The sequence below is a fragment of the Anas platyrhynchos genome, chromosome 16, assembly GCF_047663525.1.
Source record: "Anas platyrhynchos isolate ZD024472 breed Pekin duck chromosome 16, IASCAAS_PekinDuck_T2T, whole genome shotgun sequence".
Lineage (NCBI taxonomy): Eukaryota > Metazoa > Chordata > Aves > Anseriformes > Anatidae > Anas > Anas platyrhynchos.
Genome location: NC_092602.1, coordinates 9,040,366 through 9,056,436, shown reverse-complemented (window position 1 = coordinate 9,056,436; position 16,071 = coordinate 9,040,366). Strand labels below are relative to the sequence as shown.

Below are 16,071 nucleotides of genomic sequence, written 5' to 3'. Positions count from 1 at the left end.
CTGCTTGTCTGCAATAGCTGCCTGTGCACACCTTACCCTGTGTAAGCAGAAGATAATTCAAATTTTCCTCAACAGCCCTTTGTATTTGAAGGATATGTTCAACTTCATCAGAAAATAAGACCTTGTTTGTGTGCCTGTAGCATTGAAATGCCAGCTGCTGTTTCAGTCTGCCCTTCCCAGAAAGGGCTGTCATTAATAGTTCTCAGTAGTTCAGTGAAAATTACTCCTGTAAAGTACAGTATGCAGTACAGTGTGCAAGAAAACCGGTTTAACACTGCATTAATTTAAAAACAGATACTGCTGGTTTGTAATTAAGAAATTGTGCTCACACATGGCAGGATTCTGGGTTTTAAGCATCCCAAATTCTGGAATAATAGAAGGTGGGAATACTAGACCAATGCATTTATAAAGGTGCAGTAGGCATATCACTGAAAACTGGGCATTTAGCATAGCTTTGTATTGATTACATTAAAAAAAAAAAATCCCTGTTGCTGGATGTTCACAGTAATTAATCTTACTTCCCAGTAAGTTGCAGTTCAATGTAGCTTGTACCTGTGGTTGCAGATCAGACAGGGACTCATCGATCACAGCTGGCTCATCATTAAGGGTGATGGATTTTACTTTGCATATATGACAGGTGATTCACCCCTCACATCTCCAAAGGTTAATGGTCAGTTGCATGTATTTGTTTCTTGTAGGTATGCAGAGATAACAAAATGCCACACACCACATATTTTTCTTCACTTTTTTTAAAAAGCAATTTTTTTTTACGAGTTTGAATTGATGGCACCAGGTATGAAAAAGTTGTGGTTGCCATCTTGCCTTGTCAGTATTTCATTTTACACAGTTATGTTATGATTTAGAAATAGAAAAAATATTAATTTATTTTTTTAAAGAAAGCTTCTACCAGTTGGGTAGACAGCAGAAGGACTGAAGCTTAGGAAAGAGCAGGATGTCTGTTAATCTGTGAATTATGTTTCATTAATAAAGAGGAAGAAGAGCTTGAAGTGCCTTTGGAGGGGCTTGGATTTCAGCAACAGGAGTCACGGCTTTGTCAGCAGATGAAAATGGCTACTGTTGCACCATCACCAGAGCCTGTTTGCTGGCAAGTGGAATCAGTGACAAGCACAAATTCGGGACATGTTTGTACCCAAGGTAGGAGCTTTCCGTGCTTCAGTGGAAATAAGTGGTTATCTGAGTATCAGTCTGTAGGGATTGATTTACAGGATAGTTGCAACACGTATTCTCCAGCTTCTCTGCGGCTTGCCTTCCAGTAGAGTATTCCACAGTTTAGAGGCATTCTTGGCAATGTCACAGCTTCCTGGAGAAGTGCCTTGTAGTCCCTTAATGGTTATTCTTTTTGGTGCGTGACTCACATACAAAATACTATGGCAGCAAAGCCAAATAAAAAACATCCTAGTACTAGGCTATCATGCTATATAGTCTGTGTTTCTTTGGAAGTAGAATTTTTCTTTTAATTGTAATCTTACACAGGTCAATATGACTACACTTTGGATTACACTACTGGAATATTTAGTAGAAGGAAACAATTTTTTACAATATTCAGACTGAGTGAAGTTAACATAAAATCCAGCATTATAGCAGTTAATGCTGTCTATCCCTTCTCTGTCCTCTTCCCAAGAAAAGGTATTTTAACTGGAAAGATGTAAAACTTGTTTTTTCAGGCAGGCATAATGTAGATATTCATGTTGAAGGTATCTTTATTTTCCTTATTTATGAGTCACATTATCCCATGTCTGATTACTGCAACATTTCTGGTACTTGACTCTGAACTGACTGCGTGCAAACGGAGATGGGTCACTGACCATGATGGAAAGCCTCATCTGTTGTGGCAGTTCTTACATTCTTGTATACTGCTGAGAACATACAATTCAATTTTACATCCCTTAGTAGTCAGTCTGCTGTTGTTTGTTTTTCAGGATAGCATCAGGGAGCTGGCATTTTGTTTTGCTGTGTTAAAGTAGCCCTGTCGGTTCCAGAAACCTGCAAGAGATGGATTTGACTAAGACTAAATATGAACAAAAATGTGTATAAAGACATCTGTCATTATTATGCATCTGAGACACTGGTGTTTTTGCTTGTACAACTTTTTTTTTAATTTAACTTCACGTGAAGCATTATTATTAGTAAGATATCAAGAAATCTCTGTTCTCAGTTTTGAATGTGAAAGCATTGTCTTCTACTGACTATTGTTGCATATATATTGTTTTGTATTGTGATGGAGCATAAGGGAGGGCCAGATCCCTCTTTAATTCACAAGATGAGCCACGTCTGAGCAAGTTTGCATTGCACAGGCTAGAAGTATACTTGGAGTATGTGGAAATGATATGATGGTGCTAGCCCATATGGCAGACAATAGCATGAGCATACCAAGGATCTTGTTGCTTTTTTGGACATTACACCAAAAGAGGTTGTTTGTTGTTGGTTTTTTTCTTTTTTTTTATGGCAGGATTTGAAGGGAGTAATGAGGAAGTGTTGACAGGCATTACTATGTATTTTTCTTAACTTGTGAGGACAGTTTAGTGGGAATTACAAAACTCCTGTTTGAAAATGTAGCAAGTGGATGGTAGATCTGGACAGTATGAATTGACAGGAAGTAGGAGCTGATGCTTCAGTTACTAGAGGGACAACGCTGTAGTGGAGGAAGTTTAAAAAAGACTCACAAGTAAAATGAAGTATCTTTTTGCTGCATTATGGAATGGAAATACAGTTAAAGAATGCAAACATTAGATGATTTCTTCTGAAACAAGTAGGAAGGTGTTTGTGGTAGCCTTCTAACTAGATGCTGATGGGCCAGTGCAATGCTGCCACTGTCATGATTGGTGCAGACAGGCTGTTTCTACTGTCTAGAAATACTTTTTTTAATTATTCCTAGTTGCCATTTTAGAAACTTAAGGCACTTTCTTCTTCTGTTTCTGAACCCTAATTAAAGCTTGAAGAAAGGCCTTTTGAGCCAGCCATATGTCTAACAATCATCTGTTCCCTCTTCTTTGACATGTGAAATCCTTGATAACTTCCTAACATGTTTTTTCTTATTATTTTCTGTTTAGCCTCCAGTTCCAAGCCTGAACTCAGCTCCAGTTCACAGACTTTGGGAAGTCAGCAGAACAAGACAGATGGCACCCGAGTAAAAACTCGTGTTCTGCCCAACATGCCAAAGCTTTTCATACCTTCATCTGTCACCAAATTTCCACCTGAGATCACTGTCACTCCACCCACTCCCACCCTCCTTTCTCCAAAGGGCAGCATTTCAGAAGAGACCAAGCAAAAATTAAAGGTAATAAAAGGGAAAAAATAATTATTTAGATTGTTTTCATCTTAATTGTCCCCTCAGTCAAATACTTGTGCATAAGGAACGACAGTTCCTGTCTCCAGTTCATAACCAGAGGTAGCATAAATAGCGGAAGACCCATGCCTGTCAGTGTTGAAGAGGCATTTGAATAATGCCCTTGATATGCTTTAACTTTTCGTCAGTCCTGAAGTGGTCAGGCAATTGGACTTGATGATCCTTGTAGGTCCCTTCCAAATGAACTATTCTGTTCTTTTCTAAGATACGAGCTGCTGTCAGCAGGAGCCAGTTTTTAAGAACTGGTGAAATATTGGCCATGGGTGACATCACAGCTATTCTAGTCCTTGTCCTTTTTTTGAGGGAATTAGAAGAAATTACAGAAATGGGAGAGTTAGTGCAGCAATTGCTATTCTTATATTAGTGGAAGCTACTAGAATATTAACTGTGGGGAAGCCTACTGGTTAATGTTATGGTGTTTCACATTAGGATGCCATATCTTTTATAAAAGTAAGAGGGCTTTTGAATGTGAAGAAATAGCAACCAGTTGGCTTTTGTCCCTGTGATCATGGGTTTATCCTGACTATTTAGCAATATATTCTCTCTCTCTCTTTTTGGGATCAGTCTGCTATTTTGTCTGCTCAGTCTGCAGCGAATGTAAAGAAGGAGAGCCTTTGTCAGCCAGCTTTGGAAATCTTAGAGACCTCAAGCCAGGAGTCCTCACTGGAAAGTGATACTGATGAAGATGATGACTACATGGACATATGAATGAATTCTGGCCATCATCAACACCAACCATATAACCATTCTTCTTGTTGCCTGCATCTCTGGCAGTCCAAACATCTTCGTTGGCATTACTCACCATTTAATCTGCATCATTGTGTTCTTCACTTTCATTACCTTTGTTATCACCACTACCACTTGTATTGCCTTCAGAATCTTTGCCATTCTCTCCATCATGGTGCTTGATGGAAAAAATGATTGTTTACCAGGCAGTTAATTCATTTGGACCACAACGTCACCTTTAACTTCAGTAAACAAAAGGATGTTTTGAGCTGCAACTTGCATCTCTCTACTGTTTCTGCTTCTTCAAACCAGAGCCTTGGGATTCACTCTGACAGCTCTTTTCTGTAGTGTTTTCTTCTTTTTAATTGTCTTTGTATTTTTGCCATCAGTTAAGTTTTTCTCCCAATAATTCAGCAACCTAATCTCTGTCTAGTTATGCCATGTTAGTCCAGCTCCTGTTAAGGTGAACGGATTAGGAAAAGTTTGCTGAGCTGGTAGAGGTTTTGATTGCATCAAGAAAGTCTGCGGCTTTACTGCACGGTGAGAAGGGTGGGCGGAGAGTGTCAGCTACTTGGCGCAGCTGTGTGCTTTGTTGGAATTTGACTCAGTGGCAGTAGGCAAAGAACCAGCTTTACTAGGCAGACAGAGAGGTTGGCCTCCTGTTTGTGCTCATTTCACACCAATGTATGAGGTCCAGCAAAAATTACCTACCTGAATGTTGGCTTAACGAACTGATCTTTCCAGAATTGTCTTACAGTCCTTTCTCTTCTAATGCCTTGGACAAGCATTTTGAATTGGGGGCTAGATGATATTTTTATGGTGGTATTGAAAAAAAAAAAAGATTTCAATGCCATTTCAGTAATGTCTGTTTTTTACAGAATGACACGAAAAGGTGTTTTTTATCTATCTGCAGAGGGACTGCTCACAGTTATTTATATGAGAAAATAATGGTAACAAAGACCTTTTTTTCTACTGAATGTTAACTTTGTAAAATAATGAATGCAAACCATGCAAAAAAAAGTCACAGTATATATACACGCGTGCGTTCACACATATATATGTGTATGTACATATATATGTATGTATATGAAAAAATGCATACAGCTTGCCATGTTGGATTTCTTTGTGTTTGGGGGAGGTGATTTTCTGTAAAATGCAGAGCTTTGTATAAACTTTTGTTGTTGTTGTTTTTTTCTAATAAAGCTGAAATGTACCTATTGTTGCCTCTGTTCGTCTGAGAGGACAAGATGCCATGGTCCTGGAAGAAGTAGTACTCTTCCCTTTCTTTTATTTCTTGGATGAGGAGGTAGTGCAGGAAGGGAGTTGGGGGAAGCCTCTTTTTCTGAAGAATGTCAGATCTCTTAGGATGGATTTGGTCTAACTAACCCCCCAGAGCTGGGTTAGTCAGTGTTACCAAGATGGCATGCAGTGGTTTCACTTCCCCCGCTGGTACGTGATCTGAGTTTTTTCACCTGAGTGTCTTTAAATACTGATGAACAACATAAAGGAGAAGACAACATGTAGTAAATATGACCACATAGAAAGAATATTTGGCTGAACAAAGTAGCAGTTAATCTGCTGGTACAGTGGTCGTTCATTCAGTGTAAGAATAATAAATGGACTTATTCTTTTTATAATAATAAAAATATTCTTTTTATAATAATAAAAAGAAGCAGCATTGAATTTAGCATTGCAAGTTTATTCTCTTGCTCCGGGTTGTTTATTTTGAACAAAATGTAATTTGTAAGTAAGTGAGGATGTCCATCTTGGGCATATTAGCAGTTGTTCCTGTAACTTGTTCACTTTCTACAAGTGATAGGTGAGCTGGATGCAACTGATATGAAAAAGATCAGGGTAACTGATTAGTAAAAGTATGTGGATCTTTTCAATAGTAATAATATGTTTTCAGTGTTTGTTTGCTCTTTAACTTGGTATAAGTTCTTATAAATACAATGTATAGTATACTTTCTAGTCATTGACTGGCTTTAGGAAAAAAAATCAAAGCCAAAAAACAAAGTTTTAGAAAGCTTTGTTTTTGCAAAAAAATAGCGTGGTAAATATATATATATTTAATGAGAAATGGAAGACAGCTCAGAGTAGCTAGTTCTCAGTAGTGGTCCTTCACTCAAATTGAATAGATTTCATAAGCTTTTTGGCTGATTTATGTTTTCAGTGTATGGTTAACTTTATGACCACATTTAAGTTCATAGTGTGAATGACTTCTAGCTTGAGTTTGAGGTATGATGACTGAGCATTTGATTGTCTTAATTGAATTTGGCCATTGAAAATGTTTTTCTTTATTCTTCTTAAGAATTCTTTGTAGTTGGGCTTTCTTTCCAACTTCCAGAGCTTGTTAAAATACCTGATCTTGAACTTTCTTTGATTTCTAGTCCTTTTTTGCTGGTGAAGGAAAGTAAGAACAGTAAACACAACTGTTCCCATCAGCAAAGAGAGCTGAACATTGCTGATCTATACTAAGCTTGTTTTAATCTTCAAACTACAGAACCATGTAACTTTTTTTTAGTCCTATATTCAAAACTGTTATATCTTTTCCCCTTGTTTCTTTCCTTTATTTTTTTTAATCTATAATTTTACATTCCCGTTATGTTGTTGGGTAGCTCAAGGGCTTTTTGTAAATCTCGAGAAGTTACTGAGATTAATGTAGATTAATGTGAGATTAATCTCCTTCAAATCCCATTCTTCTGCTAATGGCTGAACAGTGCACTGTTTGACTGTGAGCCATCTTCCATAGTGGGCATTGCTGCTGACTTAGGCTAATGGAGCCATTCTGTATGTGTGAAATCCTCTCTCTGTAAGTACGGTTTATATAGTCCTTCAGTCCCAGGAACCATATTCTGGAGAGAAGATGCCAAGAATATGTTTGTCTGAAGCATCCTGCCTAAAGGTATTTTGGAGCAAGAACTTCAAATCCTGTACAAACAGAAGCATTCACTTAATACGGCAGCTTCTGAAGCCTACCAGGGTAGTTTTGTGGGATTTTTCAAGGAGAAAAAAAAATATGCCTTATGGTAAAACTGCACTTAATTATTCAAAGGAAACTCATCACTTATTTGATTTTAGTCTAATTCTAGTTGCACTAGCTTGACATTCAAGTATAGGCAAGATCAAACTTACCAACTCTCTCCTTTCAGAGTTGAATATCAAATGTAAACACGGCATCTGTCTTCAGGATATACCGGATAACCATTGGTTCTGAAATCTCTGTTCCCAGATGTGTCTGTAATGTTGTGCCAGACGAATAAATGGCTGCTGCTGAAGTATACTGCTCCTGTATATAAGTTGTTGTTTTTCCCTATGAGGCTATAGGGAGAGGAATGTCTGGTGCCTAAAGTAAACTTAAAGGTAAGGTCTTTGTTTAGTCAGCTTGTGGATTAAGAAGCTGTCTTTATCATGTGCAGACAGAAATGTATTGAAAGATGGTATTTTGTACCATCCTTACTGCTCTGACGTAGGAAGAGCTTTAAAAACAGAAAACAATTTGACAAATAAAGTACATTGTCCAACTCAAATGTCATTTTTATCCAGAATACTTGGAGCTAGAAAAACAGATTTTATTAAAAAGCAAGTATTTTTGGCTACTGAAAACCCAAACAGTTGAGACATCCAGGCAAATGAAAAAAAATTACTTTTACTCAAATGTTGAGAATAACTTGTGTATAGCTCTTCTGTTATTTGGCATTGGTTTTACACATTGTAAAGTATCTTTCACTGATCACCATCATTCCAGTATGTAGTACTGGATTTGTCTGTGTTTAATTTTCATCTAAGTTTCATTGTCTGGCATAACGATTGTATAATCTATATGATTGACACTATCGAGAATTTCTGTGTCTGAGGTAGCGGTTAGTGTGCTGTGAAGACTTAATTTTGTTGAAACAACAGCTGTTGTTAGTGACTTCTCCCCACTGCCTCAGAAATGCTGTTCTTCAAAAGCTAATATTTTAGTTATGGAATGAAACATTACCAAATCAAGGAAGACAGCAAATACCTTCCTTAATTTTATCAAACACTAGGGTTCAGTACTTGTTCTTTCTCTCTGTTCTCTCTCCCTTCTCATTCTCTTCTCACTCTCTCCTCACTCTCTATTAGAACAAGACTTTCTCATAAATAATGAAATTAATGTCTTTTGCAGCCCAAACAAACACCATATGGTCAGGGAGAAAGGGACCAGGAAAAGATGAGGAAGGCATGGCAGCTGAAGCTGATTAGGAGACAAAATGCACTGACTGGCAGCAGAGGGGCCAGGTGAGAATAGACAAAGTCTTATCATCCAGGGTAGGATCACACTTGTTAAATTCGATGTTCTAGTTTGGGTAGTGGCAGTAACATTTCTGGGGAAGGTGGAAAAACCTGTGGTGGATGTAGCTTGCATGCAGTTCTACACACAGCACATAGCTCGTATACTTTAAGGAAAAAGGTGGCAGAGTAAATATGTTGGAGTTCTCAGAAGAAAAGGCAACAGGCATAATTACTATGATTTCTTAGTTACATAAAACTGGAATGAAGGAGCTTTGCTCTTGCCTCTAAAGAAAATGGTGAATATGTTAGTGTAGATGTTGAGTGCTAATTGACACCTTTCCTTCCTTCCCCTCTCTTCTAGCTAATGACTAGGAAGCCACTAATGCTAAAATCATAGAATTATTTAGGTTGTGAAAGACCCTTAAGATCATCAAGTCCAAACATCAATCTGTGTGTTAGTGTTTTGCGAGTAACCTTGGGGTACTGTACCACAGGCTGTACGAGTCCAAGTTAAGCCTTTGTGAGATCTGCCCTGTGTGACTCTCAGCTGTCGTTGCAGGTTATGGTACAACAGCACTGTGAAGGGTAACAGGCCAGCACCTGGGGTTTGTTGGCTTCTGGAGGATGACTTTTATTCATCTTCACTTGAATGGCTCTTCAATGTTAATACGTAGAGACTCCAGGCAAATCTCAATAGAGATTTAAAGACACATCTCTCCTTGGATAGACATTTTTATACCTGCTGCTGATTATTTAATGCATATATGGGGTCACCTTATCAGCAAATGTTTGCTAGCCAGCTCCAGAACCTCTGTACCAGTCTTAGAGCAGCGTGTTGTCACCAACATCTCTGCAGCTTTGTTATGGCAATGTGGGGATCTTGCTGCTCTCGATTAGATTTGGCCACAGCTGACCCATAAAAAGAGTCAGAGTCTTAGAGTATATATGTGTGTATATATTTTTGAGAGATATATACACACACACACGCACGCGGAACACTCATGCTTGCTTGATTTTTTTTTCTGTACTGCCCACAAGCCTTCTATATATCAAGCACATGAACTGTTTGCCATGTATTAGAGTTCATTGCCTGCAGAGGTTCAGATGCAACCTCACAGCACAGTAAGTAGGACCTCATCAAGGGGCTGTGCTGTATGTTAGCTCCAAAATATTTTCTATCCTATGGATGGATTTATCCATAATAAAATGTTATGTAGGAATAAGAACAAGGTAAATGGCAAACCTGGCTGGAGGGCTGTCTCAAGATTGTGAGAGTATATAGCCATGCTCAGAGTTCATTCATCACATGCTGTTTGGAAGTTACACTAGCTGCTGTAATAGCGCTAGAGGGTGCCCTAAGACAGGAAAAAAAAATAAATAAAATGGATGACCAGGCTCTATCTTTAAATTTCTGAAAGACTGAACTATACTGCTGCTTTTAATCTCACTTCTAAGAGGCTTCTGCAGTCTTACTGTAACGTATGTCTTTTTCATATTTCTATAGTCATTTATAGTCTGAATCAAAGGGAATGAGGAGAGAATTCTCATAGTCAGTTTACTAACTCCCACTAGCAAAACAAACAAAACAATAATACAGCAGCAACAGACGCACAAAGGTGCTCCATTATTAATCTGACAGCGCTAGCATAAAACCAGATATACTCTATGCTTCCTTTTCATATAGCTTTTTTTAGCTTTTTTTTTTTTTTTCCTTTTCCCTTCCCTCCTGTAAGAAGCCTACTGGGTGTTTTTCATTGTCTTGATACGCAGCATATTATAACGGGGGAGGGAAAAAATATTTTTTGACAGTCTTGTGTCAAAGGGCTCAAATAGTGTTTTCAGCTTCATCATTGCAAATCCTGATTAATTCCATCTGGTTCATTGCAGTGGCATGGGGTTTGTGTCAGCGTAACCTGAGTCCAGGGGTAAGTGATAAATGGATCTGTAAACTGCTTTGAGTTAGTTTCATTAAGGCAAATTTTAATTGGGGATGAAAATGTATGTGCGGATGAGGAAAGAAATACGTAGCTTTCAAGCCTAAAGAAAAATCTGGTATAATTTCTGTTACCTAAAGTCACCAGGAGCTAAGATCAAGTACTGTACTTATCTTGCAGAAATGCACATGAAATAGGGTAGTGAGATGTAGCTGAGGCTGTGAACTGATTGCAAAATCAGAAAACCAAAGTCTCTTCTACCAAGGGAAAAAGTAAAATCACACTTCTGCCTGCATTTAGGATTTATCTATGCAATTAAATGATTGTGTATATAGCTTAGTACAAGAGCGTTCAATTATATAATCCCAGTGGGAAGAACACTTCACAATGTCTAAGTACATTGTCATATTAAAGGAAACTGCCTGTCTAAACTAAGTCAACATATGTGTTAAAAAGGAGTTTTTGCTATGAGATCAGACAGTGATATATCCCCCTTTCAGTGTTTCTCAGCCTATTATTTCTCTCCTTTCCTTTTCAAAGACTTTTCAAACAACAGTGAATTCTGGTATAAGTGGAATATAAACAAAGTTCATATATGGAAAAAGCAGATGAGAATCAGATTGGGATTAATTTTATTTTAGTTAGTGATACTACCCTGGCTACCATTGAAAGGCCAGGTATCAGTATTTTAGACAGTGCTTCATGTGGGAGTGCTTAATTGGTGTTCTTCTAATGTATAGCTCCAGTTAGCTTAGGAACCTGTCTATGTATTCACCTTTTTTTCTTTTTACTTCTCAAAGGTGTTTGCCACATATGGAGGGCTGTTCACAAGAAACAATTGGCAAATGAACTTTATTTGCAAATAGGCATTCATGGAGCATTATCTAATATGGCACTGAACACATACTGTTCAAGTATGATACGTGAGCAGAAAAGCTTCATACTTTACAAGAGAATCACAGAACACTTCTAATGTAAGTCACACTGGAGATACAATTTCCTTAAGTTGCACACCCAAATGTATGAACAGTCACAGTTTCTATTTTAAATGTGTGCATATATGTCAAATGTAACTCCTTCAATAAGATTGCAGTGATCATTTTCTCTTTTCCTTTTAGATATGGCACTAGATGAATTCTCAAAGACAGTTAACTTGTTAATTGAACCAACATGTAAAAACACTATTCTATATAAATGTCAAAAAGCAGTAGTTTGAATATGGAAATATGTCTCTTAGGATTGTCTAGACCGTACATTAGATTTCCATTAAGTTAAAGTGGGTTAGAAAAAAATATTAAGGTTTAGAAATTCACAGTGGAAGTTACTGAGCTCACAACATCTATTTGCAATGCTATGCCCTCAAGTAGTCAACGCAAGTTCAAACAAATAACAGTGCTGCTATGACTTTCCCAATAGACAGCACTGCTGGAAACACTTCCTATACTTAATAAGTAAATGGGCTTTCCTGGGACCATAACAAAGCGTCTGACACATTTGTCTCACAGCAAGTAGCTGCGCTACGAGATGATTTTTCAGTTTGGCTTCTGTGAGCATAATAACAGCTCGGGAGTGCACATGTTAAAGTATTGCTGCAAAAAATAAGTTCAAGAGTTTCTCTTTGAGAATGTGGGTGTGATTGCCTTTGCTTTGCTAGCATAAAGAAGCCATTTAATTGCATTGGTAATGTTTTAAATTAGGACTATCCATAGGCATTTAAGTAGTGCTGTTGGACTGTGTTCATTTAACTGAGAGAAGAAAGAGACTCACTTTCTATAGAAGCCAAATAAGCCAAGTGTGTTTACGGGCATTCTGTTGGATGCACCAGGATGCTTTTCGTTGTCTCTGAAGTCAATCTTCTAAATAAACTGAGCAATGTCAAGTTTTACCAGGCCTGTACTTTTCTTTGGAAGTTAATATAGTGGGTTTTCTCAATGCAAGCAAAAACCAGAGAAGCAGTACAGGCTTGCTTGAAAGACTACAATCTCATAGTCCTTTTAATCCCTCGATGTCTTTCACTGCCTCCCCCATGGCTACAAATATGTCCCTATTCAGCTGGGATAACAGGTGCTTAGCTTCGTCTGAGCACTGGAGCTCTCCCTCTGCAGGACACAGAGCGGTTCCTGAGGCTGAGCTCCATGGACATGTGTATTGGCAGCTGTTAAGAAGCAGACACAAGGCCCTTTAACAACTGCACATAATTCAGATGACTGCTCTGGAAATGTTACTGTCTAAATTAATGAGTTCACTTTCAGACAATGATAATTGAACTGAAATGGGAGAGTAAATATGTGCTAATATGCACTCCTATAACATCCTGCATTTACACTTGTGATAAAAAGAACCTGCAAGTTCAATGGAACTCGGTATTACAATATTAAAATGCCCAGTTTTAGTGTATGCATGCATCAGTAATAATGTGGATACAAAGCACAGAGAAGTAATTGTCATGTTACCTGGAACCCCAAAGACAAATAGAAAAGTAGGTATAAAGAATATGAAAATATGGAAATGTTTCCAATTCCAAAGAGTCTGCTGGGGAAAAGAAAGAGAGGAGGAGGACAACATTTCTCCAGCAATATGTGTCTGATTCAACAAAATACTGAAGTATATGATTACTGTTGCTTTCAATGACAATAGCATCATCAGCTTCTATTTGGTCATAGACTTATATTGTAAGCTCTAAAGCTCAACAGAAGTATTTCTGCAACTAAAATTCCCATTGAAAAAAGATGCTTTAGAATAAATACTTCTTTAAACTTTTGAGCTTTCAAATACTACAGTTAACCACTGAAACATCAAAAGACCAAACAAAAATGGAAATTTATTTGCTAATCAGAAATTCAAGTATAAAATTTGTGGGCGACTACAAAGAATAGGCCTGGGTGTGGTAAAGTGTGTAAATAAAAATGGTGATGTACTCTGAGGTTCCTCAGACAAACAGTAAATAGGAACAAGCTATAATTTTAAATTGTTCTTCATTGATTGAAAGAAGTACTAAGAAACTTAAAATGCCTCAATTAATTCTCCCTGAAATTTTCATGGCTACAGCATATAGATTAACTTTGGAGATAAAGTGGACGTCATCTACATAAGTTCCAGAAAAGGAAATCGTAAAATAAAGCTCCATTTAGCAATACCTGTCTTTGTGTGATCCCTGAGGCAGTGTTTATTGGGAATATCATTTTCTTTGACAGCTGTCTCCCCCATTCTCAGTGGTTGATACTGTTCCTGCAAGGAAATCCTGGTGACTTTCCAAGCAGCAGCAGCCGAGCTGGTGATATTTACTGAATATGACAGACTAGAAGCTGGCTCATTCTTGGTATGTTCTGTAGCTGGGCTCTGTTGATATTCCCTTTCCACACCTATTTCATTAACAACACCATTGATTCATTGGCTTAATTTTGAGGGTCAAAAAAAAATGATTCGTGTATCAGAGTTTTTCCACTAGCTGGCAAATTTTTCAATAAACCCTTTTATCATCCATTTTCCAATTCTATAAAATTGAAACTATTTGTCAAAAAAAAAAATCCACTGAATGTGAGGCTAGGAAATTTTTATGTCTTAAATAATTTACAATTTTATTTTCTAATAAAATACAGTTAAAACTATGTGGTGCTGCTTTTTTTTAAAAAAAAAAAAAAAAAAAAAAAGTTAATATAAATTTGCCTAGGAGCTGTTCCCACAATTTACTTAAACAAGAGGAATACAGAAAACCCACCTGTGCTTTGTCATAGTAGATAACAGAATTCCATGAGTAGAATTCTGGAGAAGAATAATGGGTGTCCGCTTCTCTAAGTAGAATGTGCTCTTTGTTTTGGAGGGCCCTCAGCTCTGATTGCTGAGATTTTGGGATACTTCAGTGCAACAATCAAGTCTTTTTCTAAATCAAGACTTAGATTTTGTTATGTTCTCTGCTCCCCAATTGAAATTTCCTGCGTCTCGTTTAACTATTTAACAGCGTTACTAACCATCCATTATATCCTGCCTTATTCTCTTTTAGATGAAAGACATGTTAAAAATAAAAAATAAAATAGAGTTCTCTAGTCCCTATGACTGAATTGGAGAGATGATGTCAATGGAATTAGTGCATTGCCATTGCTGAATGCCCTCCTGTGGCTGTACAGACATCAAGGTAACACATTTCCAAATCCGAGGACATTAGTGTTTTGATCCTGTTTTGGGAATACTTCTTAATGCCTAAATGTCAATGTAGATTTAATATCTTGTGTGGTGGAGGATAAAGTTAAAAAAAAAAATGCAAAAAGAGTTATTTTGCTTATTTTACTTAGTTTCTGCTAACTTTAGTTTATTTGCTGAAGAATTTACATTGGCTAGACATGGAATGGATCTGTCTGTGCAAACACAAGTATTCTGAGATTTATTTAAGCTGACCTCTTATTGGCAAATATATTTAACTGACAGCTCTCTTAAGGGACTAATTCCGTTTCTGAAATAGACCCAAAAAAAGCTGGAGCAGAGCTGCCTTCAGGAAACCTAGGGTTCTTCAGCCTGGGGAGAGTTTGCTAGAGAATAATTGTCTTCTGCAGTAGCTTCATCCATTAGTACAATTTTCATCTCTGTGAACAGAAATGGATTGAGGCTTAAATACCTTTGGTATGTTGCTGGGTAAAACGTTGGCAAGATGCAAGTTTCAGTTTAGCTTTGAGGATGGCAAATAAATTGTGAGACCAAGGTAGTCAGATAAATTTTTAAGTGTGATAATCCTGCTGTAGGCTCACTGTAACCACCTCACCTAACGCAAGAAAGAAATAACTAAATGTAGATGTTGCACAGAAAATGTTTTTATAAACAGCTCCTTACTAGCAATAAAAACCCATATTTCTGCAAGTCTATTCTCATTTGTCTTCAGGTAAGAAAAAAAATTCAGTCAGAAAGTGCTAAACCAGAACCTTTAATCTAGCAAGTTCCCTTCTGAAATACTATTTATTATATGAGTTTTAATTCTCTGCAGTCACCTTCAATCAATGAATTACCAGGTTTGCTGCGTGTCTGCTAGTCAGAGCCCATAACCCAGGTATTGGAGCATGGGAAGTCCATCTCATATCGCCCCCGTTTACCAGGCAAAGAGAAACACAGCCCTTTCCAGCACTGATGTGACACAATCCCTCCCTCTGCCAGAGTAAAATCAGTTCTGGAAAAAAGGACTGCAGTTGGCAAAATGGGATCTGGCACTTCGGTGAACATTAGGAATGAAACAGGAGAGGGAGGTATTGTCAGTCTCAGCTGGTTGTCATAAGAACAGCCCTGGGTTGTGCTCCCCAAAGGACAAGACTTAGTGGCATATTTGATGTTCTGCTTCTGGACTGCTCTTGGGTAACAAGGGATAGAAAGTCGTGATGGAAGCAAGGAAGAACTGCCCATAGCAGGAGTTTGTCAAGACATGGAAAATGCCTTAGTGAGACATGAATACTGGGCATGAGTTACGTATATTAAGTGGACGTGATTTGTGTAAACTGAAGGCTCTTTTCTCCCTTGAGGGCTGTTTGCTTTCCTCTCTGCTTTTAGAGAGCTTCAGCTAGTAAAGTTCATGCTTTGTAATTGCAGTGAAACTGCTTTCATCCATGGATCAATCTTTTGTCAGCCCTGACACAATGGCTGATGGCTTTAGTGTATCTCCACTGTCACCAAAAGGCACTTCTTGGGAAATGAAACCCAGAGGCTCAATAACGTCACCTTTCCCATCACTTTAGTGTAGGGCTACAAGTGGGGAAAAGGACTGCCCTACCAGGCTCAGCAATGTTCAGATTGCGGTTGCTGCTCTCT

General features: G+C 37.8%; 2 protein-coding genes across 7 annotated transcripts in view; both read left to right on the top strand.

The window, feature by feature from the left end:
* CABIN1 (calcineurin binding protein 1) overlaps positions 1-5,311 on the top strand; it is a 109,123-nt gene extending 103,812 nt beyond the window's left edge. For 4 of the 6 annotated variants that reach the window (XM_072024354.1, XM_027470066.3, XM_072024353.1 and 1 more), the window contains exons 37-39: positions 991-1,155; positions 3,072-3,298; positions 3,932-5,311. In XM_072024354.1, coding sequence (XP_071880455.1) covers positions 991-1,155; positions 3,072-3,298; positions 3,932-4,075 — 536 coding nt within the window. In that variant the 3' untranslated portion in view covers positions 4,076-5,311. The remainder of the gene's footprint in view (positions 1-990; positions 1,156-3,071; positions 3,299-3,931) is intronic. The other 2 variants (XM_072024356.1, XM_072024355.1) reach the window with 1 other exon arrangement.
* Positions 5,312-5,464: 153 nt separating this feature from the next.
* LOC101798203 (T-box-containing protein TBX6L) overlaps positions 5,465-16,071 on the top strand; it is a 37,282-nt gene continuing 26,675 nt past the window's right edge. Inside the window, exons 1-6 of the mRNA XM_072024357.1 lie at positions 5,465-7,456; positions 8,247-8,359; positions 10,241-10,278; positions 11,088-11,261; positions 13,482-13,606; positions 14,288-14,419. The gene's annotated coding sequence lies outside the window, so the exon portion shown is untranslated. The remainder of the gene's footprint in view (positions 7,457-8,246; positions 8,360-10,240; positions 10,279-11,087; positions 11,262-13,481; positions 13,607-14,287; positions 14,420-16,071) is intronic.